This window comes from Medicago sativa, chromosome 7, assembly GCF_051527215.1.
Source record: "Medicago sativa cultivar Bolivia chromosome 7, Bolivia_mono, whole genome shotgun sequence".
Taxonomy (NCBI): Eukaryota; Viridiplantae; Streptophyta; class Magnoliopsida; order Fabales; family Fabaceae; genus Medicago; species Medicago sativa.
Window position 1 is genome coordinate 76,671,435 of NC_140755.1, and position 12,753 is coordinate 76,684,187.

The window sequence follows — 12,753 nt, forward strand, 5'->3', positions numbered from 1 at the left end:
TGCAAACATTACTACAATTGAAATATTGCAGAGATATCATAAGGTGACGCAGTGCACATTTTAAAACCATGTTAAATGTATTGAATTTTCTTAATTTACAACATAATGATCACTGGTAACAGCATTTACATAATACACATAATATGAGAAATAAAAGTACATAATATCACATAAGCATTACAGCACACAAACACACATTTTGTCTTCTACAATCAAGCATCTGACCATGTAATGTCAAGGCCACCCCATTGATCTTGAGGAACACCCAAGGCTTTCCACACAGCTTTGGAAGCATCAACAATGTTGTTTGGACAAGGAGGTTGGTAATCATGTTCTTCATCACATCCCATTGTTGAGTCACACTCATCAACCACCGTGGCCACTACACTTTTTCCATTGGCACTTATGGTAATCTTGTTGAGACATCTGCTTTTGTCGTTGAACCATCCTGTGGAAAGTGCAACGACTGGAGTGTCATCAGGATGATACTGATTATCACACGCTGAAGGACCACCTCCATCTCCACCTTTTTGAAAACTGTTAAGTGTGAGGTATGCCTTAGTATGAGTGGACACCGACGGTGAGCATTCATAAGTTGTGTACATCTTTCCTTGCACACAACAATCAGAGTCATTCTCTTTGTTGCATTGTCCAGATGGAGCTTTCTTTCCCCTAATTCTACCATTTGGACGACATTTTTGAGCTTCAGAATACACACAACTTGTTAAAATAAGAGTAATCACTAAGAGAAAAGAAACTTTAGGGCAAAATGTCATCATTTTTTCTGTGCAACTCTATGTATCTTCTTAGTTCTTGTTCTTAATGTTTGATGCTATGATGAACCATTTAGTAGGGTATATATAGGAAACATAATATTTGAGAATTGTGAAGTAAATGATAATCGGGGCATGAATCAAAAATCAGTGGGTAGGGGTTAGTTTTTGGGTCAAGACAATGAGTTCTATCCTGCCGTGTTTAGCTGAAATGACAACTACCACAATATAGGAATGTTTTTGAGGTCAAAGAACAAGTTTTGCACTACTATATATTTTTATTTTTTTTAGTTTTACATTATTACTTAAATTATCTTAAAAAGTATAAACTATTTGGAAGAGCTTAATGCAATAGTCTCTTCTTCTCAAAAATTTTCTTTCCTTCTTTTATATTTTATGATATTTTCTATTCTTTTGTTTATTTCGAAACACTTAAGAACATAATATCTCTACCTAAAAGAAAAGAATACAATAACTATATAAATGAGTGTTTTTGTAGTATTTCTCTTCTTAATACTCGTGGACATCCATATTATTATTTATAAAGGTACACATAATCTTGAGATTAAATTTTTTTGCTCAAAAAATTTGTTTTGTTATATAAAAAGCTATTTCATAGTTTGACCATACTCCTCTAAGGTCTTTAGAGTAGCTCATTTAGAGAATAAAGAGAGTGATAAAATTAATTGATAAACAAATAAATTGTTGATGTTATATGCATAGTAAATTATAAGTGGTAATTGTACCAATTTCTTTTATATAAGGGGTTAATGGGCCAAATTTTTCATTTTAAATTTGTGTCTAACTTTTATAGTTTCCTACATAGTACATACACGAAAAAATGAAGTGATGAAATAAAAAAGAACTAAATTTATAAATGACAATTTGGTATTGAACCAAAAAATAAAAATGACACCTCGGTAACAATATGAAACATCAACTCATTATTTCTTGAGTTAGAGACTCTGTAAATGTTAACCATAATGCCACTAGCCCACTATTTATTCAAAATAAATATAAATCTCTAAAATAGTTTCAAAAACTTTTAATCCAAACAAACAACATCGCTCAACCATTGACATGTTTTTTTAGTTTTTTCCTCATCCAAGTGATGACATCGACAAGCATGTCCATTTCATATGCTTTGACATGGTGATATCTACTCATGCAGTCATTTTATGAAAGAAACAAAAAACAGAATAAAACCCACCAATTTATCCTATAATAAGGTGCTGTAGTTTGTCCAACAGCTTTTTGTTGATAAACCAACTTGAGCAATCATAAGACTGACTTATGTTATGTGCCAAGTAAAAAATATCACACATACAAATGTTTACCGTCCGCATCTAGTCACATTAAGTCATATCTCATATTTAACATTTTAAAAAAAAGATGGAGATGGTAACGACCCTTCAACATATGACAATAAATATTATTCTGATGACACTCCGGTGGTTTCACTTTCAACCGTATGGTTGAATACTAAGAGAAGGTGTCTTCAAAACATCACCATAAGTGGCAAAGGTCCAAGTGTGGTTGAAATTGTAGTTGGTGAATGTGATTCATAGTGTGATAAAAAGAAATGATTACCAACCTTCATGCGCCATTAACATTGTTAATGCTTCAATGGCTGTATGGAAATCCTTAGGAAGAAATCTAAAAAGTAAAAAGGAACTGAAAGTCCTGCAAACATACTTGTTATTCAGATATGCTTTAACCAAACACATGTAGACTAATAAGAACATTTCGCCATTCATCATATAGATAACTACAAAATCAAAGCAAACCAAGATAAATAAATTTTCCACAAAGAGATAACAATTTTTTCAAAGCAATCATTCTAAAATGCATACTTCTTTCAGACTAATTATGAAATTAGAAAAATGTAAATTTGTATATGTATGATCATTGAATCGATAAATATTTTTAAAATAGAAAAATGTAAGTTTGCATATAGGATCAGATAAATTTGAATATGTATATGATCAGATAAATATTCTTAAAATAAAAAAAATGAAAATTTGCATTTTCTTACAAATAAAACGTAATAGAAGTTCCCTATAAAACAAAAACGTAATAGAAGTGGAATTACATTACGTACTATCAAATGGTGATTTAGGGTCAATTTTGACCCAAAAATCACCATCCGAGTTGTTTTTTTCCTTCTATCCTAATTAAATAAGTGATTTCACATATTTTCTGTTTTCTTTCGTTTGTTTTTGTGATTTCGTCGTCTCTGAACGACTTTGTTTGTTTTGATTTCCCGTCTTCGTGCGGTGTGTTTTTGATTTCCCGTCTTAGTGCGATATTTATTTGATTTCCCGTCTTAGTGCGGTGTTTATTTGATTCAGGTTGAAAGATTAGCTTTGAGCAAGTGCAGATCCGATCAATGACAATGACTTTGGCGTCGTCAACGTTGCAGATCCGGAGGCATGAGTATTCCGGAGATTTGAATATAGTCATATTAGTCATATTTGTAGGAGATAGTTTGCCGTTTTATGCTATTAACATGGATGCTGTAGTTTGTTCACAGATTCATCCATTTTGTTTTTAGCGAATTTGGATTTGTATTGTATCGATGTACTCTATCAATTTGAATGAATGAATATCGTTTACTTTTGTATAAAAAAAACGTAATAGAAGTGGAATATGATCAGATAAATATTCTTAAAATAAAAAAATGGAAAATTGCATGTATTTTTTTACAAATAAAGTCTAATAGAAGTGATTGGTGCACGATGTATTGAGTATTGTAAACTCCTAATATCGAGTTCAATTCCTAATCATAAAAAAAATAAACATCAATTTTTCTCTCTCTAGATCCTTTCTACCGACATTTTGCACTAATATTCTTGTTTTTTTTTTTTTAAGAAACTTCTTGTTTTATTTTATGATATTACTTCAACACCTTTTCTTTTATTGATATCAACTTACATGTGTCCCACCAAATTATGCGAGTTATATATAAACCCGACGAAATTCTTTTAATTTAGTAACAAAAGAAAAAATTTCTTTTAGCAAATGTTACAAGTATTGGGCCATTATTAACCCGGCCCATAAACATTACAACCAAACCAATCTCTCTACTACATATAAACCCTAATTTCCACCTCTAAAACCAAACCAGGGTTAGAACTTCTCATTCCTCACTCTCTACCCTTCTCCATTTCTCGCCGCCGCTAAAATGGGTCGTGTCATCCGTGCCCAACGTAAGGGAGCAGGTTCCGTTTTCAAATCCCATACACACCACCGCAAAGGCCCCGCCCGTTTCCGTTCCCTCGACTTCGGCGAACGCAACGGTTACCTCAAAGGAGTCGTCACCGACGTCATCCACGATCCAGGTCGCGGTGCTCCTCTTGCTAAGGTGACTTTCCGTCATCCCTTCCGTTATCAGAAACAGAAGGAGCTTTTCGTTGCTGCTGAGGGTTTGTATACCGGTCAGTTTATTTACTGCGGTAAAAAGGCTACCCTTGTTGTTGGTAATGTTTTGCCTCTTAGATCTATTCCTGAAGGTGCTGTGATTTGTAATGTTGAGGGTCATGTTGGTGACCGTGGTGTTTTTGCTAGAGCTTCTGGTGATTATGCTATTGTTATCAGTCACAACCCCGATAATGATACCTCTAGGTATATTTTTATTCTTTCTTTTTGTTTTATTTGTTGATTATTGATATAATTATTTGATGTTATTCTTAATGGCGTTTGATTATATTATGATTTATTTTGGAATTAATTTTGGTATTTGAGTGGATTTTAACTTTCAATAGAAATGTTTGATCTGTGTTGTTACAGTTTCAAGATAGATTTGTTTGATTTTGTAATTCTAGTAATTTTGAAATTGATAAAATGAATTGATGTTAGTGTTTTTGGGTTATGGAGAATTATTATAAATGATGCTTGATTATATTTTTGGATTGATTTTGGTATTTTTAGTAGATTGAATTGGAATTGAGTGGGTTGATCTGATTTGATACAAATTTGATTTGTTTAAGCTGTATTAGTTTTTAAAAACTATGTTGTAACGTTTAATTTTAAAAAAATGAAATTTGAGTAGTAAATTCATGGATTTCATGATGCCAAGATAAATTTTGAACCCGATTTGTTTATATTGTGCTAGTTGTTTGATTTCAATGCAGAAAATTGGGCTACACATTACAATCTGATTAAAAATTTATACCTTTTTTGGATTTTAAATGATACTCCTCCAATTAGTTTTCAGAGTATTTTTCATAACTGAAGTGAAGTTATGGATATAGGAATTTCGATTAATATTAATTTAAGGAAATGATATTATCAATATAACACTTTTTTATTAGGGTTTTGTTTGATTATTTAGGTGTATACTTGATTTTGGAGAGTAATGTTGAAATGGGTTTTGTTATACAGGATCAAGCTTCCATCTGGTGCCAAGAAGATTGTGCCAAGTGACTGCAGGGCCATGATTGGGCAAGTTGCTGGTGGTGGAAGAACTGAGAAGCCAATGTTGAAGGCCGGTAATGCTTACCACAAGTTCAGAGTGAAGAGGAACTGTTGGCCTAAGGTTCGTGGTGTTGCTATGAATCCTGTTGAGCATCCCCACGGAGGAGGTAATCACCAACATATTGGTCATGCCAGTACTGTCAGACGTGATGCTCCTCCTGGACAGAAGGTTGGTCTCATTGCTGCCAAGAGGACTGGTCGTCTTAGGGGTCAAGCTGCTGCAAGTGCTGCTAAAGCCGATAAATAAGCAGTTTAGATTGTTAAGAAGATTATATGCTATTGCTTGTTTTCCAATTTTGTTTCTTGTTAAACTGTTGTGTTGTTTTGAGAATCATTTTCCTAAAATATTATGGAGCTTTTGTTAGACAGATTTTCATATAATTTGTTGCTTCCTTCCTGCACCTTCACTGCCTACTGATTTATTATTTGTTTGGAATGGCTAAATTGCTTTTATTTACAACCGGTGACACGCCATTTATTGATTAATTCGTGTCAAATTTCTTTGAAATTCTTGGTCAGCCCAAGTTTCATGGCTGCATAATTTCATCGACTAACTTAAAGCTAGTTATGCAATTGTTACTGCCTATTGTTTATCGTCTCTTTTGAGTGTTTGTTTGGGTAATTGCGTTGGTGTTTTGGAGTCTTTGTTATAAAATTTGAAGGATCGTTGGTTAATAATTATTGACCGAGGGTTTGCAATTCTTTTGTTGCCATCTCTTGATTTTAATTTTATAAATAAGTTTTCTGGTATAACATCAATTATTACGTGTGAAACTACGTATGGCTGAACTATTACGTATGATTCTACTTTCTATAAATAAATAATTTCCCTTTAGCTACATTGTAGTTAAAGACTGAGTCTGAATATTCAATATAGTAACTTTTAAAGGGTTTTGTAATTGCAACCTCAATTACCCAGTGATAGTACTGTTTGCTTTTCTTACAGTTAAATTTTAAGTGATGAAGATTAAAAGAGCAGGAAAAAAAAGGTGTCAAGAACTTGAAGTTTTTTGGCAAAAGATAAGTTTGATGGAGTTATTTTCGTAATACAATAGTGCTATGCAATTTGAAAATTACCACAGTTGAAATATTGCAACCATAACTTAAGCTGAAACAGTGCACATTTTAAAACAATGAAAAATGTAATGTACTTTCTTAAATTTACAAAAGAGTAGAGTGATCACCGTCACTGATAACAACATTTACATAATACGTAAGATGAGAAATTAAAGTACACACTATCACATAATCATCACACCACATACACACACATTTCATCTTCTTCTACTATCAAGCATCTGACCATGTAATGTCAAGGCCACCCCATTGTTCTTGAGGCACACCTAAGGCTTTCCACACAGCCTTGGAAGCATCAACTATGTTGTTTGGACAAGGGGGTTGATAATCATGTTCTTCATCACATCCCATTGTAGAGTCACACTCATCAACCACAGTGGCCACCACACTTCTTCCATTGGCACTTATGGTAATCTTGTCGAGACATCTGCTCTTGTCATTGAACCATCCGGTGGAAAGTGCAACAACAGGAGTGTCATCAGAATGGTATTGATTATCACACGCTGAAGGGCCACCTCCATCTCCACCTTTCTGAAAACTATTAAGTGTGAGATATGCCTTAGTGTGAGTAGACACTGACGGTGAACATTCATAAGTTGTGTACATTTTTCCTTGTACACAACAATCTGAGTCATTCTCTTTGTTGCATTGTCCAGATGGAGCTTTCTTTCCCCTGATTCTACCGTTTGGACGACACTTTTGAGCTTCAGAATACAGGAAACTTGTTAAAATAAGAGTAATCAATAAAAGAAAAGAAACTCTGGGGAAAAGGCTCTTCATTTTGTCTCTGCAACTCTGTTTCTTCTCTTAATTGTTGTTCTTAATGTTTGATGCTATAATGGAGATTTTAGTGAGGTATTTATATAGGAAACCTACTGTCTGTGAATTAAATTGACATCTGTCTATGAATCAAAAAGCAGGGGGCTTGGGGGTTAGTTTTCGGGTCAAGGCAATTCTATCCTGCCGTGTTTAACTCAAAATGAAATGACAACTACTACTACTACGATAGAGGATTGGTTTTGAGGTCAAAGAACAAGTTTTAGACTACTGACTTAAATTATCTTGTAATGAGTAAAACTTTTATACCTAATAAATTATCAACGGTTAATATTTTTGTTTTACTTAACTACTCACTTTAATAGAGTAAAACTTTCTTATTTAAATTTTTATTTTTGATCCAACAGTTTTGGTTTCCTGCAGACACGAAAAAAATGCAGTGATGAAATAAAAATAGTTAAATTTATAAATAACAATTTGGTAACAGTACGAAACATCAACACATTATTCCTTGTGTGAGTTAAAGACTTTGCAAATGTAGACCACAATGCAACTAGTCCACTATTTTTTCCAAATAAATTTACCAACATAGTTTGGCAGGTAGATACTTGGCCCTTTAATCATTTGGTCTAGCCCTGGCCAATGTATATCAATTAGCTTAAAAAGATTAATCTCGGCCGTGCCCCTTTAACAATTGGTCCAGGGTTTGATCCCTGACCAATGCATAACAATTACCTCAAGTAGATTACTCTCTATAGTTTTGCAAGGAGGATACATTTGATTTACCATTTTTTTATTTTTTTTTATAAATATTTAAGTGTTTCAACAGCTTTTCATCCAAACAAGCAACATTACACAACCATTGACATGTTTTTTAGTTTTTTCCTAAGCCAATTTAAGACAAACTTATGTCCATTTCAGATTACTTTGATACGATGATATCTACTCATGTAGTCATTTATGAAAGAAACAAAAAATAGAATAAAACCCACCAATTTATCCTATAATAAGGTACTGTAGTTTGTCCAACAGTTTTTTTTAAACAAACCAACTTGAGAAGCATCCTATTTAATATATCTATATATATACCCTATGAACTTCCACTTGTTGCATTAAGCACTCAAAACAGCAACACAAGGAGCACACACACACGCACACACACAATGACTTGCTTCTTCTCAAAAACATTCATTCTACTATTAGTCCTTTTCTTGACAAATTGTCTATACATTGAAGCTCAAAAATGCAACCCTAATGGTATAGTTAAAGGTAAAAGCCCTTCAGGGCATTGCAAGCATGAGGATGACTTATGTTGTGTGCCAGGTAAAAAATATCAGACATACAAATGCTCACCGCCGGTATCTAGTCACACGAAGGCATATCTCACTCTTAACAGTTTCGAAAAAGGTGGGGATAGCAACGGCCCTTCAACATGTGACAACAAGTATTATTCCGATGATACGCCTGTGGTGGCACTTTCCACCGGATGGTTCAATACTAAGAGAAGGTGTCTTCACAACATCACTATAAGCGGGAATGGTCAAAGCGTGGTTGCAATGGTAATTGATGAATGTGACTCATCAAAGGGGTGTGATGCAGAACATGAGTATCAACCTCCATGTGCCAATAACATTGTTGATGCCTCAATGGCTGTGTGGAAAGCCTTAGGTGTCCCAGGGAATCAATGGGGTGGGTTGGATATTACATGGTCTGATGCTTGATCCTGCAAAATGAATGCATTTTCTAATATATTTATGTTCCGAGAGGTTGTCTTAATTTTTTTCTTTTTCTCTGTTATGATTCATATTTTACCTTCAAACCTTTATCCTAAATGTATGTGTCAAATGTGAACTTTTCATTTCTTTATGGAACATAGTAACTTATATTAAATTTACCATCGATTTTTTTTTTCTTTCATGTTCTCATTGTTGTCAATGAATAATAGTACTCAAGTCTTGATGGGATGCATTTACGGGATTATCTTCCTAACTTTGCAGCATATCATGAGTGAAGAAATTGAGAGTGAAACTTCACAAACAAGATGTCATTAAATGAAGTAATCAAAGTATATATATATACAAGAGTGACGATTCATAGTAAGCTAAGCTAGATCAACCGTAAAGTGTAGTAGCTTGTGAAACAAGAAACAGCTAATCTAACTAATTTCCTAACTAACTCCAGCTGCCATTGACCATCATCAACCTCTTCTAACTGTTTTGTAATCTTCTCTTCACTTGAATTAAGCTCCTCATGTAATACAGTAATACAACTTCAGAAACATGCCCTGAAATTAGTAACGATAAAATTGATCAAACGTGCCCAGTAGTGTACCCTCAATATAAAATTGTTTGACTTAAAACCAATCACAACTCGCCAAGCCAACAAACAATTACGTTTATTTTTTTGAAAAAGTAAAATCACAACAAACAGTTACTTGTCTGGTTTTATTTAAAAACCGACCACGACCAATATGATACGGAAAATTGAAGAGATATGGTCGGGTATCATTGTAAAATTACATTACCATATCCCTTAATCTCCTCGTGAATGAATTGCATTTGCATTTGCAATAAGCTCAGATGAGAACCCTGCTGAGTCTTGAACTGATCTGGGCAATAGATGCTGCTTTGAAATCCCCCTCGAGTAATTAACAACAATGCATAAACCCAAATCCACAATGATAACAAGAATTCCAGCAACGACACTAACAAAATTTTGCACTTGGTACGATTCCGTCTTCCCACGAGTCTCTGTGCAATATGATACTCCATGCTGATGCTGCGCACTCCAAGATACACAGTTTCCATCAGTCTTAACAACTCTATTTTCTGACTCATTTCTTAGTGAAGAAGGCAAGGCTCCGACTAACCTATTGTTTGATATATCACCAAAACTAAGATTGTGGCCCCATTTAAGGTGATTTTGGATTAGTCCAGTTAAGATTGAAATCGGAGATTCCTTAATACTAAGCATCCCATCAAATTTGATTAGAAACTCCAACAGCATGCAGAAGCATGATGGCATACATATAAATAATTTTAACTTCAAATAAATTAGTAGTTATAGGGGGTAGTAAATATATAAATTTTTTGCTTCTTTGTGTAACAAGCCACCTAGCATTAAAACGAACTGACAACACCTCCACTTAAAATTTTGTTTAGCTTCTCTTCAAGCCATCAGTAATGCATAAAAAATTTAAACATTATATTTTGGTGATTACAATGATTCAAAGACATTTATCTGACATTCTGATTCTGACCTACCTATGATATAAGGCCATGAATATGCTACTTGTAAATCATTATTTATAAGTACAAAATATCATTAAAGGGAGAATTTGGAGTATTGATATAAAGGCAAATATTCTATTTTGGATTTGAGCTATATCAATAATAGTATGTACTGTATTTTCTTAATTTATAACAGAATGGTCACAACAAGTATATGATACATATACACATGATGAGAAATAAAAGTACAAAATAGCACTAAGTTAAACCATAGAAACACAAACAAGGATTTCAACTCATATCAAGCATCTGACCATGTAATGTCAAGACCACCCCATTGCTCTTTAGGCACATTTAAAGCTTTCCACACAGCCTTGGAAGCATCAACAATGTTGTTTGGACAAGGAGGTTGGTAATCATGTTGTTCATCACATCCCTTTGTGGAGTCACACTCATCAACCACCATGGCCACCACACTTTTTCCATTCGCACTAATGGTAATGTTATTGAGGCACCTGCTCTTGTGGTTGAACCATCCGGTTGAAAGTGCAACAACGGGAGTGTCATCGGAATGATACTGCTTGTCACATTCTGAAGGACCACCTCCATCTCCACCCTTTTCAAAACTATTAAGAGTGAGATATGCTTTGGTGTGAGTAGACACTGATGGAGAACATACATAAGTTGTGTACATTTTTCCTTGTACACAACAATCAGAATCGTTCTCTTGATTGCATTGTCCTGGAGGAGCTTTCTTTCCTCTAATTCTACCGCTTGGACGACAGTTCTGAGCTTCGGAATACACTAAACTTGTTAAAATAAGAGTAATAACCAACAAAATAAAAGAAGTTTTGGGGGAAAATCTCTTCATTTTGTCTATGAAACTCTATTTTTCTCTTTGTTGTTCTTCTTAGTGTTTGATGTTTTGGGATAGATTTTAGTTAGTATATATAGAGAAATCCTCTTCTGTTAGTTTTGTAATTTGCTTGGTTTTGTATAAAAAGCAAAAGAAAAACATATTTAGGTTCACTTTTGAGGTCAAAGAATAAGTTCCACACTACCTTGTTTAACCATTACAATATCTATTTTGGACACTAACCAGAACTTATTTATTATGTATTAATAGGTAAACATCTAATGTAAATCTAATACACATAAAGATATTCAGTTTAATGGTATTTTGTAGGTTTCTGAAACTCTTGTCTCATTGCTGCCTAAGATGATTTATGTTATGCTCCTAATTGGAGAACGACTGGTTTTTTGTCTCTTTATTGTGTCAACCAAATGTTATATTCTGATGTCTAAATACTGTTCAACTTCAAGTTATAAACTTAGTTGGGAATTAAATAAAAACTTTTATTCCCGTTTTCATCAAGTAGTGATTGTAGGCTATGCTTCATTCATTTTACCTTACAATATTTTATTTAATATAAGCGTGAAAACAATAAGAATTGCATCTCAAATTATTGTCCTTTAATCGAATAAAAAATAAAATATTAGTCCTTCCTTTTCTTGACAAATTGTCTGTACATTGAAGCTAAAAAATGCAACCCTAATGGTATAAAAGCCCTTCAGAAGGAAACACGAGAATGATGTATGTTGTGTGCCAGGTAAAAAATATCACACATAAAAATGTTCACCGCCCGTATCTAGTTACACGAAGGCATATCTCACGCTTAACGGTTTCGAAAAAGTGGAGATGGTAACAGCCCTTATTTTGTTTGCTCCGCAAGATAGCCAGAGCCAGCCAGTTTTTCATTAAACAGGCATGATAGTCTTCAACTGCAGAAAAGTAGTGCGGAGAACTAACCAGAATTGTGCCTGCCATCAAATTAGGTGACGCATGGTGGGTTGTGACAAACAAGTATTATTCCGATGATATACCTGTGATGGCACTTTCTTTCTGTTATGCTTCTATTTTATCTTCACAACTTTATCCTGAATGTATATCATATAGTCTATCTTGTGTCAAATGTGAACTTTTTATTTGTTCATTAGTAATAGTAACTTATATTAAATTTATCATTGAATTGTTTATTTTTGTCTTGTCCTCTTTGATGTCACTGAATAATGTGGTACACTTTGCAACTTCAGATACAAACCATGAAATTAGTAAATAGTAACCAAAAAACGAAACTGCTGCCAGTGCTCATGTCCTTTAATGTATCAAAAATGCCTAGTACTGTACCCTCAATATAGAATTGTTTTATATTGACAACCGATCACAAATTGCCAAGAAAACTTGTATATGATGTGACAAATTGAATTGCTGTGATCAGTATCAGTGTAAAATAATTTTACACTGATTGTGTATATCCCTTAATCTCCTCATAAACGAAGACGCCATACTTGCATTTGCAATAAGCTCAGGTGAGAATCCTGCTTTCAACTGATTTGTGATATAAATGCTGCTCTCAAAT

At 33.8% G+C, this 12,753-nt stretch overlaps 5 protein-coding genes across 5 annotated transcripts; 2 read left to right on the forward strand and 3 right to left on the reverse strand.

Annotated features, from left to right (window-relative positions):
* Positions 1–58: 58 nt before the first annotated feature.
* LOC146908654 (kiwellin-1-like) lies at positions 59–813 on the reverse strand. The gene has a single exon (XM_085722449.1). It carries the CDS (start codon positions 777–779, stop codon positions 213–215), a length of 567 nt encoding a protein of 188 aa, XP_085578575.1. The 5' UTR covers positions 780–813; the 3' UTR covers positions 59–212.
* A 3,080-nt stretch (positions 814–3,893) lies between these two features.
* LOC146908655 (large ribosomal subunit protein uL2x) lies at positions 3,894–5,650 on the forward strand. The gene is made up of 2 exons (XM_085722448.1): positions 3,894–4,397; positions 5,157–5,650. The coding sequence occupies exons 1-2, from the start codon at positions 3,958–3,960 to the stop codon at positions 5,494–5,496; spliced, it is 780 nt and encodes a 259-aa protein (XP_085578574.1). The 5' UTR covers positions 3,894–3,957; the 3' UTR covers positions 5,497–5,650.
* Positions 5,651–6,352: 702 nt separating this feature from the next.
* Positions 6,353–7,167, reverse strand: LOC146908656 (kiwellin-1-like). The gene has a single exon (XM_085722450.1). It carries the CDS (start codon positions 7,104–7,106, stop codon positions 6,540–6,542), a length of 567 nt encoding a protein of 188 aa, XP_085578576.1. The 5' UTR covers positions 7,107–7,167; the 3' UTR covers positions 6,353–6,539.
* A 519-nt stretch (positions 7,168–7,686) lies between these two features.
* LOC146908657 (putative ripening-related protein 1) lies at positions 7,687–9,382 on the forward strand. The gene has a single exon (XM_085722455.1). It carries the CDS (start codon positions 8,267–8,269, stop codon positions 8,822–8,824), a length of 558 nt encoding a protein of 185 aa, XP_085578581.1. The 5' UTR covers positions 7,687–8,266; the 3' UTR covers positions 8,825–9,382.
* A 1,252-nt stretch (positions 9,383–10,634) lies between these two features.
* LOC146908658 (putative ripening-related protein 1) lies at positions 10,635–11,224 on the reverse strand. The gene has a single exon (XM_085722452.1). The coding sequence runs from the start codon at positions 11,202–11,204 to the stop codon at positions 10,635–10,637; it is 570 nt and encodes a 189-aa protein (XP_085578578.1). The 5' UTR covers positions 11,205–11,224.
* Between the last annotated feature and the right edge of the window lie 1,529 nt (positions 11,225–12,753).

Coding starts and splice junctions, on each gene's coding strand:
- LOC146908655 (XM_085722448.1), top strand. CDS start 3,958: ATGGGTCGTGTCATCCGTGCCCAACGTAAGGGAGCAGGTTCCGTTTTC. Junction 4,398..5,156: donor CCCGATAATGATACCTCTAG/GTATATTTTTAT, acceptor TTTGTTATACAG/GATCAAGCTTCCATCTGGTG.
- LOC146908656 (XM_085722450.1), bottom strand. CDS start 7,106: ATGAAGAGCCTTTTCCCCAGAGTTTCTTTTCTTTTATTGATTACTCTT.
- LOC146908658 (XM_085722452.1), bottom strand. CDS start 11,204: ATGAAGAGATTTTCCCCCAAAACTTCTTTTATTTTGTTGGTTATTACT.
- LOC146908657 (XM_085722455.1), top strand. CDS start 8,267: ATGACTTGCTTCTTCTCAAAAACATTCATTCTACTATTAGTCCTTTTC.
- LOC146908654 (XM_085722449.1), bottom strand. CDS start 779: ATGATGACATTTTGCCCTAAAGTTTCTTTTCTCTTAGTGATTACTCTT.